We start from the raw sequence: 12,629 nt of genomic DNA on the forward strand, positions 1-12,629 counted from the left end.
AACACATCCCACATCCCCAGAGCTGACAGGAACTCCTATCAGGAGATCACCTTAGATCATGCAGGCCAATTACATGTCAGTACAAGAACTGACAATCTTGCCAGGTGCAGCAGCTCAAGGCTGTAAGCCCAACACTTTGGGAGGCCAAGGTGGGAGGATCACTTGAGCCCATGAGGTTGAGGCTGCAGTGAGCCGTGCTCACGCCACTGCACTCCACCACGGGTGACAGAGCAAGACCCCGCCTCAAATACAACAATGACAACACAAAAAGAGAAAACAAAAAAATAACTGACAATCTGGTGATATTAAAAGAGAAGTGGCCGGGCATGGTGGCTCACACCTGTAATCCCAGCACTTTGGGAGGTCGAGGTGGGCAGATTGCTTGAGTCCAGGAGTTCGAGACCAGCCTGTGCAACATGGTGAAACCTGTCTCTACTAAAAATACAAAAAGCTAGCCAGGCATGATGGTACATGGCTGTAGTCCCAGCTACTCAGGAGGTTAACATGGGCGAATCACTTGAGTCTGGGAGTTAGAGGCTGCAGTGAGCTGAGATTGCATCACTGCACTCCAGCCTAGGCAACCAGAGTGAGCTTCTATCTAAAAAGAAAAAAAGGAAAATAAAAGGGAAGAAAAAATGGCATTCTAGATCATGAGTCTTAAGAATGCTCTGGTCTTTGATCTAGTATTATTAGCTCCACTGCCATGGAACAAATCACTCAGAACATATTGGCCTAAAATACCAAAGTCATTGATTACCTCTTATCTCCTGTGGGTTAGGAATTTGGGAGCAGCCTAGCTGTGTGGGTCTGGCTGGAGGTCTCTCATGAGTCTTCATGAGAGATGGGATGAAGGCTTGACTGAGATCCCACGTCCACTTCCAAGGCAGTTCACCCACATGGCTGACAAGCCAGTGCTGGCTGTTGGCAGGAAGCCTCAGCTCCTTGTCAGGTGGGCGTCTCCACAGGCTGTTGGGGTGTCCTCAGCATGGCAGCTGGCTTCTCACAGATTGAGCGATTCAAGAAACTCAAGGAAGAAGCTGCCATGCCTTTAATGACCCAGCCTTGAAAGTCGCACAGGGTCACTTCTGCTATATTCTTTTTTTTTTTTTTCTTTTGAGATGCAGTTTCAATCTTGTTGCCCAGGCTGGAGTGCAATGGCACGATCTTGGCTCACCGCAACCTCCGCCTCCCAGGTTCAAGCAATTCTCCTGCCTCAGCCTCCTGAGTAGCTGGGATTCCAGGCATGTGCCACCACACCCGGCTAATTTTGTATTTTTAGGAGAGATAGGGTTTCTCCATGTTGGTCAGGCTGGTCTTGAACTCCTGACCTCAGGTGATCCACCCACCTCAGCCTCCCAAAGTGTTGGGATTACAGGTATGAGCCACTGTGCCTGGCCACTTCTATCATATTCTATTGTCTACTCGGGCTAGCCCCGATTCAGGGTGGAAGGCGACTGCACGGGGGCAGTGTCTTAGTCGTTTGTAGCTGCCATAAAAGAATATTGCAGGCTGGATGGTTTAAACAACAGCAATTTATTGCTCTCAGCTTCGGAAGCTGGAAGTGTGAGATCATAGTGCCAGCATGGTTGGGTTCTGGTGAGGGACCTCCTCCTGGTGTACAGATGGCCGCCTTCTCATTGTGTCCTCACATGGTGGAGAGAGTGAGCTCTGGTCTCTTCAGCTTCTAACAAGGGCACTCATTCCATCATGGGGACACTATGCTCATGACCTCATCAAACCCAATTACCTCCAAATCCACCATATGAGGGGTTAGGGCTTCAATGAGAAGAGACACAAGCATTTGGTGCATAGCCGGCCTGAGTACGAGAAGACATGGGTTGTTGGGGCCATCTTGGAGGTACATTGCCAGTTCTGAGAATCCGGCCTAAGGATGGACGGCAGGTGCTACCAATGTTTTAGGCACAAAGATGTTCATTACAGCATTATTTGTAATAGTAAGAAATTTGAGATATCTATATAAGATTGGCTAACTGCAGCGCAGCCATGCAGTGGAATAATGCGTATATACGCAGATGCGCAGATAAAGGACCGGGAAGACATCACCACATTGTGAGCGATGATTACTTCTGTGGCTGGGCATGCGGCTGAGTAGTATATGTAGAAAACTGAGGCTCATGCAGTCCCAGTGTGGGACCAAATGCAGGAAGGAAAGAAGTAGTTCTTATTAATAAATCTATTCTGCCCCAGTTGCATTCTCCTTAGCTCCCTAGACAATGGAAGCTGGGGGGCTGGGTGCAGTGGCCCACGCCTGTAATCCCAGCACTTTGGGAGGCCGAGGTGGGTGGATCACTTGATGTCAGGAGTTCGAGATCAGCCTGACCAACATGGTAAAGCCCCGTTTCTACTAAAAATACAAAAATTAGCTGGACATGGTGGCGCATGTCTGTAATCCCAGCTACTCAGGAGGCTGAGGCAGGAGAATTGCTTGAACCCAGGAGGCGGAGGTTGTAGTGAGCCAAGATCATACCACTGCATTCCAGCCTGGGCGACAAACAAAGCCTTCATCTCAAAAAAAAAAAAAAAGAAAATGGAAGCTGGGCACTTTGGCTTCTGAATACCCACATAACTAAAACATCCCTTTAGCAAAACTGTCTTTTCAAATCAGAGGCTTAGCAGCCACCAATGGGATTTGATTCTAAGCAACAGCCTGTCCAGCTAGATGCCAGGGATTGACTCTCGTCCACCTTTCTAATCCTTTCTGTCACCTACACCGATTAGGACACTGAGCACTCCAGACAAGGAAAGATCATGGGAGGCCAGGCACAGTGGCTCACACTTGTAATCCCAGCACTTTGGGAGCCCGAGGCAGGTGGATCACGAGGTCAGGAGATCGAGACCATCCTGGCCAATATGGTGAAACCCGTCTCTACCAAAAATACAAAAATTAGCCGGGCATGGTGGCAGGCGCCTGTAATCCCAGCTATTTGGGAGGAGGCTGAGGCAGGAGAATTGCTTGAACCTGGGAGGCAGAGGTTGCAGTGAGCCGAGATCACGCCTCTGCGCTCCAGCCTGGGCAACAGAGCGAGACTCCACTGAAAGAAAGAAGGGAGGGAAGGAAGGAAGGAAGGAAGGAGGGAGGGAGGGAAGGGCAGGGCCATGGGCTACCCCTTCTCCTGTTGATGATAAACAGGCGTTCATCCTCTTCCTTCTTCCCCTCCCCTAGTTCAGTGGGAAATCACCAGTCATTTTTCTTGACCTCAACACATTCATTATCCAGGGATTGCAAAGAAAAGGAGACCATTTCTGGAAGAAATTTATGGCTCTGTCTGTCCCTGTTTCCTTAAGGCTCCTAAGTTTCAAAAAGCTTTCTGCAGATGAAAATACAGGTTTGTCTCCCCTCCCCTCCCCTCCCTTCCCTTCCTTTCCTTTCTTATCTTTCTTTTTCTTATCTTTCTTTCTTAGATGGAGTCTCACTCTGTTGTCCAGGCTGGAGTGCAGTGGTAGGATCTCAGCTCACTGCAACCTCTACCTCCCAGTTTCAAGTGATTCTCGTGCCTCAGCTTCCTGAGTACCTGGGATTATAGGTGCCTGCCCCCACGCCTGGCTAAGTTTTGTATTTTTAGTAGAGACAGGGTTTCACCATGTTGGTCAGGCTGGTCTCAAACTCCTGACCTCCAGTGATCCGCCTGCTTTGGCCTCCCAAAGTGCTGGGATTACAGGCATGAGCCATTGCAGTCGGCTGAAAATACAGGTTTCTTCCAGTCAGACTGCTGCAGTCCCTGCAGACCCAATGGCATCCTTTTCTGGGGTTTAGGACAATTATATTCCTAAGGAAGAAGAGGCTGATCAGCTGATAGAATGGGATGCTAACTTTCCCCCCTCCTCAGTCAGCAAGCCAGATGCAACAGAATAACAAGCCTTTCTGCTATGATTTTAACACTAATAAAGTAGTTTGACAGACGGGCACAAGCTGTGGTGACAAACAGACCTTGCTTTGACTTCCATCTCTGCCAAAGATGTACTGTGTGGCCCTGGGCAAGTCACTTCACCTCTCTGTGCCCCCATTGCTAATCTTAAAAAAGAAAGAGTAATACAGCCTACCTCTCATGGTTGCTGCAAGAGTTAATGAGATCACATTTAAATGCTTAGCAAGGTATATAACCTAATAAGAGTATTAAAAATAGTTGCCATAATTATTATATTATTGCAAATTCAGAAGACATCCTATTTGGGGAAGGAGATGATGGCAGGATGTAAATGTTGTAACTCTGAAAATACTGCAGTACTGTGAGCGACTTCCCTTGCTCATGCTCTCTGGCTAAATTATTTCCACTTGAGAATTTTGGTGCTTCAATTTTTTTATCACTTCGTGGTTTTGTTTTTTTGACATGGAGTCTTGCTCTGTCGCCCAGGCTGGAGTGCAGTGGCATGATCTCGGCTCACTGCAACCTCCGCCTCCCGGGTTCAAGCAATTCCCCTGTCTCAGCCTCCTGAGTAGCTGGGATTACAGGCGTATGCCACCACACCTGGCTAATTTTTGTATTTTTGGTAGAGATGGGGTTTCACCTTGTTGACCAGGCTGATCTCAAAGCCCTGACCTCAAGTGATCCACCCGCCTCGGCCTCCTAAAGTGCTGGGATTACAAACATGGGCCACCGCGCCCAGTCACTTTGTGGTTTGTTTATCCAGAAAGGAGGAGGCCGGGCGCGGTGGCTCAAGCCTGTAATCCCAGCACTTTGGGAGGCCGAGGCGGAGTGGATCCACGAGGTCAGGAGATCCGAGACCATCCTGGCCCCAGCATGTTGAAACCCGTCTCTACTAAAATACAAAAACTAGCGGGTGTGGTGGCGGGCACCTGTAGTCCCAGCTACCGGAGGCTAGAGGCAGGAGAATGGCTGAACCTGGGAGGGGCGGAGACTTGCAGTGAGCGAGATCACGCCCACTGCCTCAACCTGGGTGACCTGTGCTTGAGACTCCGTCTCAAAAAGAAAGGAGGAAAAAGCTGGGTGTGGTGGCTCACACCTGTAATCTCCCAACACTTTGGGAGGGGAGGCTGGGGTGGGCAGATCCTTTCGGAGTCAGGGGTTTGAGGCCAGCCACAGCCAGCTTGTGGCAAAGCCTGTCTCCTGGCTCCAGAAAATACAAAAAAAAAAAAAAAAAAAAAAAATTAGCCAGGCATGTGGTGGCACATGCCTGTAATCCCAGCTCACTTGAGGAGGCTGAGGCAGGAGAATCACTTGAGCCCAGAAGGCGAGGAGGTTGCCGCAGTGAGCAGAGATCACACCATTGCACTCCAGCCTGGGCAGCAGAACAAGAGTCTGTCTGAAAACAACAAAACACAAAATACTCTTGTAAAACAGGGTGGAGGGAAAAGCATAGGGGACTAACACAGGGCAGTACAAGGAACCAGATTCAAAACCAAGATCCTGGCAGGCGTGGCTCAAGCCTGTAATCCCAACTTTGGGAGGCAGGGGCAGAAGCGGATCGAGGTCCAGGAGATGAGACCATCCTGGTCCAACTTGAACGACATCTCTACCAAAAAAATATACAAAAAACTAGCCAGGCTGGTGGTGAGGCATGCCTTAGTCCCAGCTACTCGGGAGGCTGAGGCAGGAGAATGGCGTAAATCTGGGAGGCGGAGCTTGCAGTGAGCTGAGATCCAGCCACTGCACTCCAGCCTGGGCGACAGAGCGAGACTCTGTCTCAAAAAAAACCAAAAAAACAAAAAAAACAAAAAACCAGATCCTGCTGGCCTGGATGAAGTCTTTGTGCACATTAGGAAAAACTGCCCAGTGTGACTGTGGGGAAACTGCTGAGCCACGCTGGGCCTCAGTTTCTTCATCTCTGAAATGGGGATAAATAAGAAGATTCTACCTCGCTGGGATGTTCAGATCGCTGTACGAACTGGTACACACTCTCAAGCATGCTGGGTTTTTGTTGGTTGGTTGGTTGTTTTTTTTCTATTTGAGATAGAGTCTCACTCTGTTGCCCAGGCTGGAGTGTAGTGGCATGATCATGGCTAACTGCTGCCTGGATCTTCTGGGTTCAAGCGATCCTCCTGCCTCAGCCTCCTGAGTAGCTGGGACTGCAGGTGTGCACAATGCCTTTGTATTTTCTGTGGAGAAGTGGTTTCACCCTGTTGCTCAGGCTGGTCTTGAACTCCTGGACTCAAGTGATCCTCCCACCATGGCTTCCCAGAGTACTGACATTACAGGTGTGAGCCACCTCAGCCTATAAGCATGTTACAAATACCATTTATGAGCTGGTCTTTCCCTTAGGCAACACCCCCGACACACACACGTTTTCTGTTAACCTGTGAACAAGGTCAGATCTTTTCCATCTCAAGGGAAAAATTATCTCCCCTAACCTTGCATCGACCTTCAGTACCAGTCTTAACCCCTTCACCAACAAACTTTTCAAGAGTCGTAGCCCACTCGCTGCCTCCTCCTCTTCGCTTCTGCTTTAGCTCCTTCTCTCTCCCCACCCTGAATCTTCTCTTTCCAAGGTCACCAACAAATTCCTAGGGCTGGATCCAGGGCCTCCCAGTCCGGGTTTACAGGCCTGACCCGGCACTGCTCTCTGCTGCCTTTCCTCTTTCTCCCTCTGGCCACCTCTCCAATGTTCGTGTCCCCGGAGCCCTCTCCCTGCTCCTTCTACGTGCAGTTTCATCCTCTCCTGGGCAGGCCCATGCGTTCCCAAATCCGCTGGGCCCACATCTCCAGGGCCGAGCAGCCAGTGGCCTCCCAGACATCTCCATGTGGCAGTTCCACAGGCCCCTCAGGTGGGAGCTTATTCCTGTCCTGACACTTGACTTCCCTCCTGCGTTCCCATCTCAGGAAACACCCCACTGTCCACTCAGCTGCCCAAGCCAGACCGAGGTGCTTCCCTCATCGTTCACCAGTCGCCAACGCCCACCAATTTAGGCCGGGTGCGGTGGCTCATGCCTGTAATCCCAGCACTTTGGGAGGCCAAGGTGGGCGGATCACGAGGTCAAGAGATCGAGACCATCCTGGCCAACATGGTGAAACCCCATCTCTACTAAAAATACAAAAATTAGCTGTGCACGGTGGTGCACGCCTGTAGTCCCAGCTACTCGGGAGGTTGAGGCAGGAGAATCGCTTGAACCCGGGAGGCAGAGGTTGCAGCGAGCTGAGATCACTCCACTGCACTCCAGCCTGGTGACAGAGTGAGACTCCATCTCAAAAAACAAACAACAATAACAACAACAAAAACAAACAAAACAAAAAAAATTTAGCCTTCTGAAGTTCTCTTGCCATCGTCCTCTCACCTCCATCCCACCATCCCACTCTAATCCAGGCCATTCATCCATTCAGTGGTCTTTCATTGTGCACCTGCTGTATTCCAGGGACCATGGGAGACACTGGGCACGTACATCTCTCCCTGAATCCTTGAAACCCATCCTCACTGGTCTCCACAAAACACTTCCCACCCAGAACCCTGCGTGAACTCTAGCACTGTGCTGTCTATAGAACTTTCTGCAATGCTGGAAATGTTCTCTCTCTGTGCTGTCCAATAGGGTAGCCACAGGTAGCCACTGAGCACTTAAAACAGGGCACGTGTGACAAAGGAACAGAATTTCTCATTTAGTTTTATTTAAATTTATTTATTTAATGAACTGTTTTAATATTTAATTTATTTAAATTAATTTAATTTAATTTTAATGTATTTAACTAGTGGCTGCCATATGGGACGGTGCAGCTCTAGAGGGAAAAGCTGACCATACCTCTTTGCAGTGGCTGGGACTGCAGGTGTGCACCACGATGCCTTTGTATTTTCTGTGGAGAAGTGGTTTCACCCTGTTGCTCAGTCTGGTCTCGAATTCCTGGACTCAAGTGATCTTCCCACTTGAGGATCGTACAGACTCGCGCCACCATGCCCAGCTAATTTTTTTTTCTATTTTTAGTAGAGATGGGGTTTCACCTTGGCTCCCCAGAGCCCTCAGGGTCAAGTCCAGTGATCTACAAGGCTTCGCATGGTCTGCCCACCTGTGACACTGGCTGCTTAGAGTTTGTGGAAGCTGGGGCGCTCACCTCTACCTCCAGGCCTTTGCACCAGTTCTTTTTTTTTTTTTTTTTTTTTTTTTTGAGACTGAGTCTTGCTCTGTCTCCCAGGTTAGAGTGCAGTGGTGCGATCTCGGCTCACTGCAATCTCCACCTCCCGGGTTCAAGCATTTCTCATGCCTCAGCCTCACGAGTAACTGGGATTACAGACACCTGCCACCACGCTCGGCTAATTTTTGTACTTTTAATAGAGACGGGGTTTCGCCATGTTGGCCAGGCTGGTCTTGAACTCTTGAACCTCCAGTGACCTGCCTGCCTCAGCCTCCCAAAGTGCTGGGATACAAGCATGAGGTGAGCCACTGCACCTGGCCCACCAGTTCTTCTTTTTTGAGTCTTGCTCTGTCACCAGGCTGGAGTGCAGTGGCACGATCTCTGCTCACTACAACCTCTGCTTCCCAGGTCCAAGCAATTCTCCTGCCTCAGCCTCCCAAGTAGCTGGGACTACAGGCTCGTACCACCATGCCCAGCTAATTTTTTTTTTTCTATTTTTAGTAGAGATGGGGTTTCACCATTGGCCAGGATGGTCTCAATCTCTTGACCTTGTGATCCACCCACCTCTGCCTCCCAAAGTGCTGGGATTACAGGCATGAGCCACCGCACCCAGCCTGGCCCATCAGTTCTTTACTCAGGTAGGGACACTCCCACACCCAACTCCCCACACAACCCCCATTTCTTTCCCTCACTCTTTCATGCCCAATTCAGGGGTCCCTGTTGGACTTCTGTGATGGGGGCCCTACTCCATTCCATTTGGAAGCTTTGGGTCATGGCATGAGGCTGCACCAGTGATACCCTGTCCACATCAGCTGAGAGGTGTTCCCCAGGGATCCCCAAGGATCCCGCAGGGCAGTGGCCTCAGAGAGCTGAGGGGTGGCACCGACAAGAGCGAGGGTCCCTGGCCGTTCCTGCTGAGAATCCAGCCTGTGTGGCTTTCATGGAGACAATCTGCACTATTAGCGGAAAAAGCACAGGGCTTTGAAGTCAGACAGGCCTAGAAGGAGGGTGGAGGTTCAAACCCCATTTCTGCAACTTGAACCCACTCACTATGAGCTCAGTTTTTTCTTTTCTTTTCTCTCTTTTTTTTTTTTGAGACAAGAGTCTCGCTCTGTCACCCAGGCTGGAGTGCAATGGCGCAATCTCGGCTCACCGCAACCTCCACCTCCCGGGTTCAAGCGATTCTCCTAGCCTCCAGAGTAGCTGGAATTACAGGTGCTTGCCACCACACCTGGCTAATGTTTGTATTTTTAGTAGAGATGGAGTTTCACCATGTTGGCCAGGCTGATCACAAACTCCCAACCTCAAGTGATCTGCCCACCTTGGCCTCCCAAAGTGCTGGGATTACAGGCATGAGCCATCATGCCCAACCTCAGTTTTCATTTCTATAAAATGGGGTAACAGCATTTCCCGGGGAGGGTTTTTGTAAGAATTAGATATCGTAACCCTAGAAGTAGCTCTGTAGCTAGTTATTTTGGGGAAAGGGAAAAGATTTATATGGCCCGGATGCTCTTCTTATAATCCCACAGGTGGAGCCCTCCTCCCACAGAAATGAGGTCTTGTCTTCAGTTTTAAGAGTGAAAAGCCAAAGTCCAATCCCTTTATCTCTGGTGGCAGAGATAAAGAAACTGAGGGTCAGAGAGGGCCAGGAGTTTTCCAGAAACCACAGGGCAAGTGGACAGCAATACTGAGAATGCAGACCCACGGATGCCCTCAGGGATAACTGTGCCTAGACTCTGTGGGTCCAATGGAGGGAAGAAAGCCCCCCAGTGGCGCTCACCTTTTTGTGTGGGGTTTTCTGCCTTCCTCCTGTTGGACCTTGGGACTGGCCGGTCCCCTCTAGGGGAATCGGAGGCAAAGGCGCCTCCCGGAGTCTCCTGGGAGGCGCTCTGGAGCCTGTGCACCTGGAGGCCAGCAGACACGCCAGGCCCGCAGCCGGGACCCTGGGAGCTGGAGAGCTCCAGGAGGTGCAGACAGCGCGCCACCTCCTCCAGACGGTACGCGACGGGCCGTCGCACCTCCAGGCCCAGGCTGGGCGGGTGGAGGGGGTCCCGGGAGCCCGGCGGATGTGGCCCGGTGGGCGTCTGCATCGGTTCGAAGGCACTGCGCGGAGGTCTAGCGGGCAGCAGAGCACCCTGTGGGCGTGGTCGCAGGAGGCTGCGCCTGGCACTCCCATCCGGCCCGCAGCGTCCCTGCCCTGCCCCCTGGGGCTGCGGAGGCCACTTCCACGCCCATTTGCCATCCCTGAGCAGCTTCTGCGACCTGTGGGGGTGGAGCAAGGGTGACAGGGCTTTATCCTCCCCTTTGGACGTGTCTATGACATCCCAAGCCCAGGAGCTGCTGGCATTGTGTCCTCCTCTCACCTGTCATCTGGGGGTCGGGGAGACAGACTGAACTCACCAAACCACAGAGCTCGCTGTGCACCCCTGAATGGGCCACTGTCTCTTCCTTCATTCAACAGACAGATCTGGGGCTGGAGTCAAGAGCCTCCCTCTTCCCATTGTGTGCTTAGGCAACGCTCTGAGCCTCAGTTTTCTCATCTGTAAAATGGGAATATTTAGAATAATATCATTTTAATAGTGTTTTCAGAATTAATGAGAAAACAACCAAAGTGTTTGGCATCCAGAAGGCCTTCATCAGAGGGGCTATTTCTGGTTTTGTTTTGTTTGGAAACAGGGTCTCGCTGTGTCACCCAGGCTGGAGTGCAGTGGCGCAGTGCAGCGGTGCGATCTCAGCTCACTGCAATCTCTGCCTCCCAAGTTGAAGTGATTCTCCTGCCTCAGCTTCCTGAGTAGCTGGAATTATAGGTGTGCCACATGCCTGGACATTTTTTTGGATTTCTAGTAAAGAGGAGGTTTCACCATGTTGGCCACAAAATCCTGACTTCAGGTGATCTGCCTGCCTTGGCCTTCCAAAGCGCTGGGATTACAGGCATGAACCACACCCTCCGGCTGGGGCTGTTTTTGTCGAAGCCTTCCTTCACCCCTACCTTCCTGCCCCCTCAGCCCAAGGGAACCCCCTGCCTGGTCCACCCAGGAGCCCATCCCTGCTGAGCTTTGGGTTGAGCAGGGAGAATGGCTAAGGCCAAAGCTGGAACCAGCAAGAGACAGGCTCTGTGACCTTGGACAAGTCACTGCCTCTCTCTGGGCCTCAGTTTCCCCATCTGTAGAAGACAGGTGCTACACTGCAACAAGTCAGAGGGGCAGCAATGACCGGTACATTTATGGAGCACTTACTGTATGCTTCACGCTTCACCTGCTTCCTAACAATGCTATGAGGCCACCAGCCCCACAGCACAGGAAGCAAGGCTCAGAGAGGTGGAGCGAGGTGTCTATGGTCACACAGCTATAAGTAGAGTTGGTAGGCTTGAACCCCAGCTCTCCTGTCTGCGTAGCTTGCTCCCCTGGGGGCCTTGGGCTAACTTTGGAGGGGCTTCCACCTCCCCAGACCTCCCTTCCTTCCCAGCCTCCATCCCAGGCTCTCCCCTGGAGGAGCAGCTGCCGCTGGCCCCCACCAGGCTTGGCAGAGAAGGCCAGGGCTGGGCTGCTGCTCTGCCTCCACCTAGCTGGGAAATGAGATGGACAAACACAAGAGAGTCGGCCTGTTGGGGAAGGGCGCTCTGGAAACCTGCCCTGGCGCTCTGGGTCTCCGCCCCGTAGCCACAGAAATGGAGACTCAGTTCCTTCAGCAATCTGTGCCCCTACTATGTGCCTGGCACTGAGCAAGGTTCTGGGGTGGGGTGGAAAAAATGGGACACCTGTCTGTCCTCCAGGAGCTCACCCTAAGTCACAGAAGCCCGTGTTTATGGAGGATTTACTATGCGGACTGCCTCCTTTAGTTCTTACTACAACTTACTACAACCAAGTAATTGGTGCTAATATTATTCCAAACACGTATTTGGAAGACGAGGTCCAGAGAGGAAAAGTGATGTATCTAAGGTCATATAACCTGGTCAGTGTTGGAGCTGAGGTTTGAACCCCAGACAGGCTGACTCCAGGGAGGACCTGAACTGTCTCTCTACAGGACTGTTCATAGAGTACCTACTGTGTGCCGGTCATTGTAGGTCCTCTCCAACCCTCCCACAGACTGTACCCCTATTTTGCAGAGAGTGAAACAGAGGCTCAGAGAGGTTAGGTAACTGGGCCAAGGCTACACAGCCAGGAAGTGGCAGAGCAAAGATTCAAACTCAGACTTGCCTGATTCCCCAAACTTCTCAGGACCCAAGAGAAGAAAAGAGATCAGCCCTATCATTCATTCATTCATTCAGTCAGTCAACAAGTGTTTATTGAGCACCTATTATGTCAGGTGTAGGGCAGACAGCAATCAACCTGACCTAGCCCCTGCCCTCAGGGAGCTCAACGTCCTGGGCATATCCATGGGGTGCTCAGACTAAATAGTTATCTCTTCAGCATTTAGGGGAGGGTCAGGAATGGCTTCCTGGAAGAGGCAGCTCTGGAATTCCATCTGGGCCATCTAGGTAAAACATCTAACTTCTGAGTTTTTTCATCTGAAAAATAGTAATAACAAGGCTCATCTTGTCCAGTGTGGCTCAAGAAACGTCATCCATGCCCGGTGCAGTGGCTCACATCTGCAAAT

The 12,629-nt window shown here is 51.1% G+C and overlaps 1 protein-coding gene across 1 annotated transcript in view; it reads right to left on the minus strand.

Annotated features, from left to right (window-relative positions):
- The window catches only part of CORO1C (coronin 1C), a 124,547-nt gene extending 114,409 nt beyond the window's left edge, over window positions 1–10,138 (minus strand). Inside the window, 1 exon segment of the mRNA XM_031650182.1 lies at window positions 9,814–10,138. Coding sequence (XP_031506042.1) covers window positions 9,814–10,123 — 310 coding nt within the window. The 5' untranslated portion in view covers window positions 10,124–10,138.
- Window positions 10,139–12,629: the final 2,491 nt, after the last annotated feature.

This window comes from Papio anubis, chromosome 9 (assembly GCF_008728515.1).
Source record: "Papio anubis isolate 15944 chromosome 9, Panubis1.0, whole genome shotgun sequence".
NCBI classification, from domain to species: Eukaryota; Metazoa; Chordata; class Mammalia; order Primates; family Cercopithecidae; genus Papio; species Papio anubis.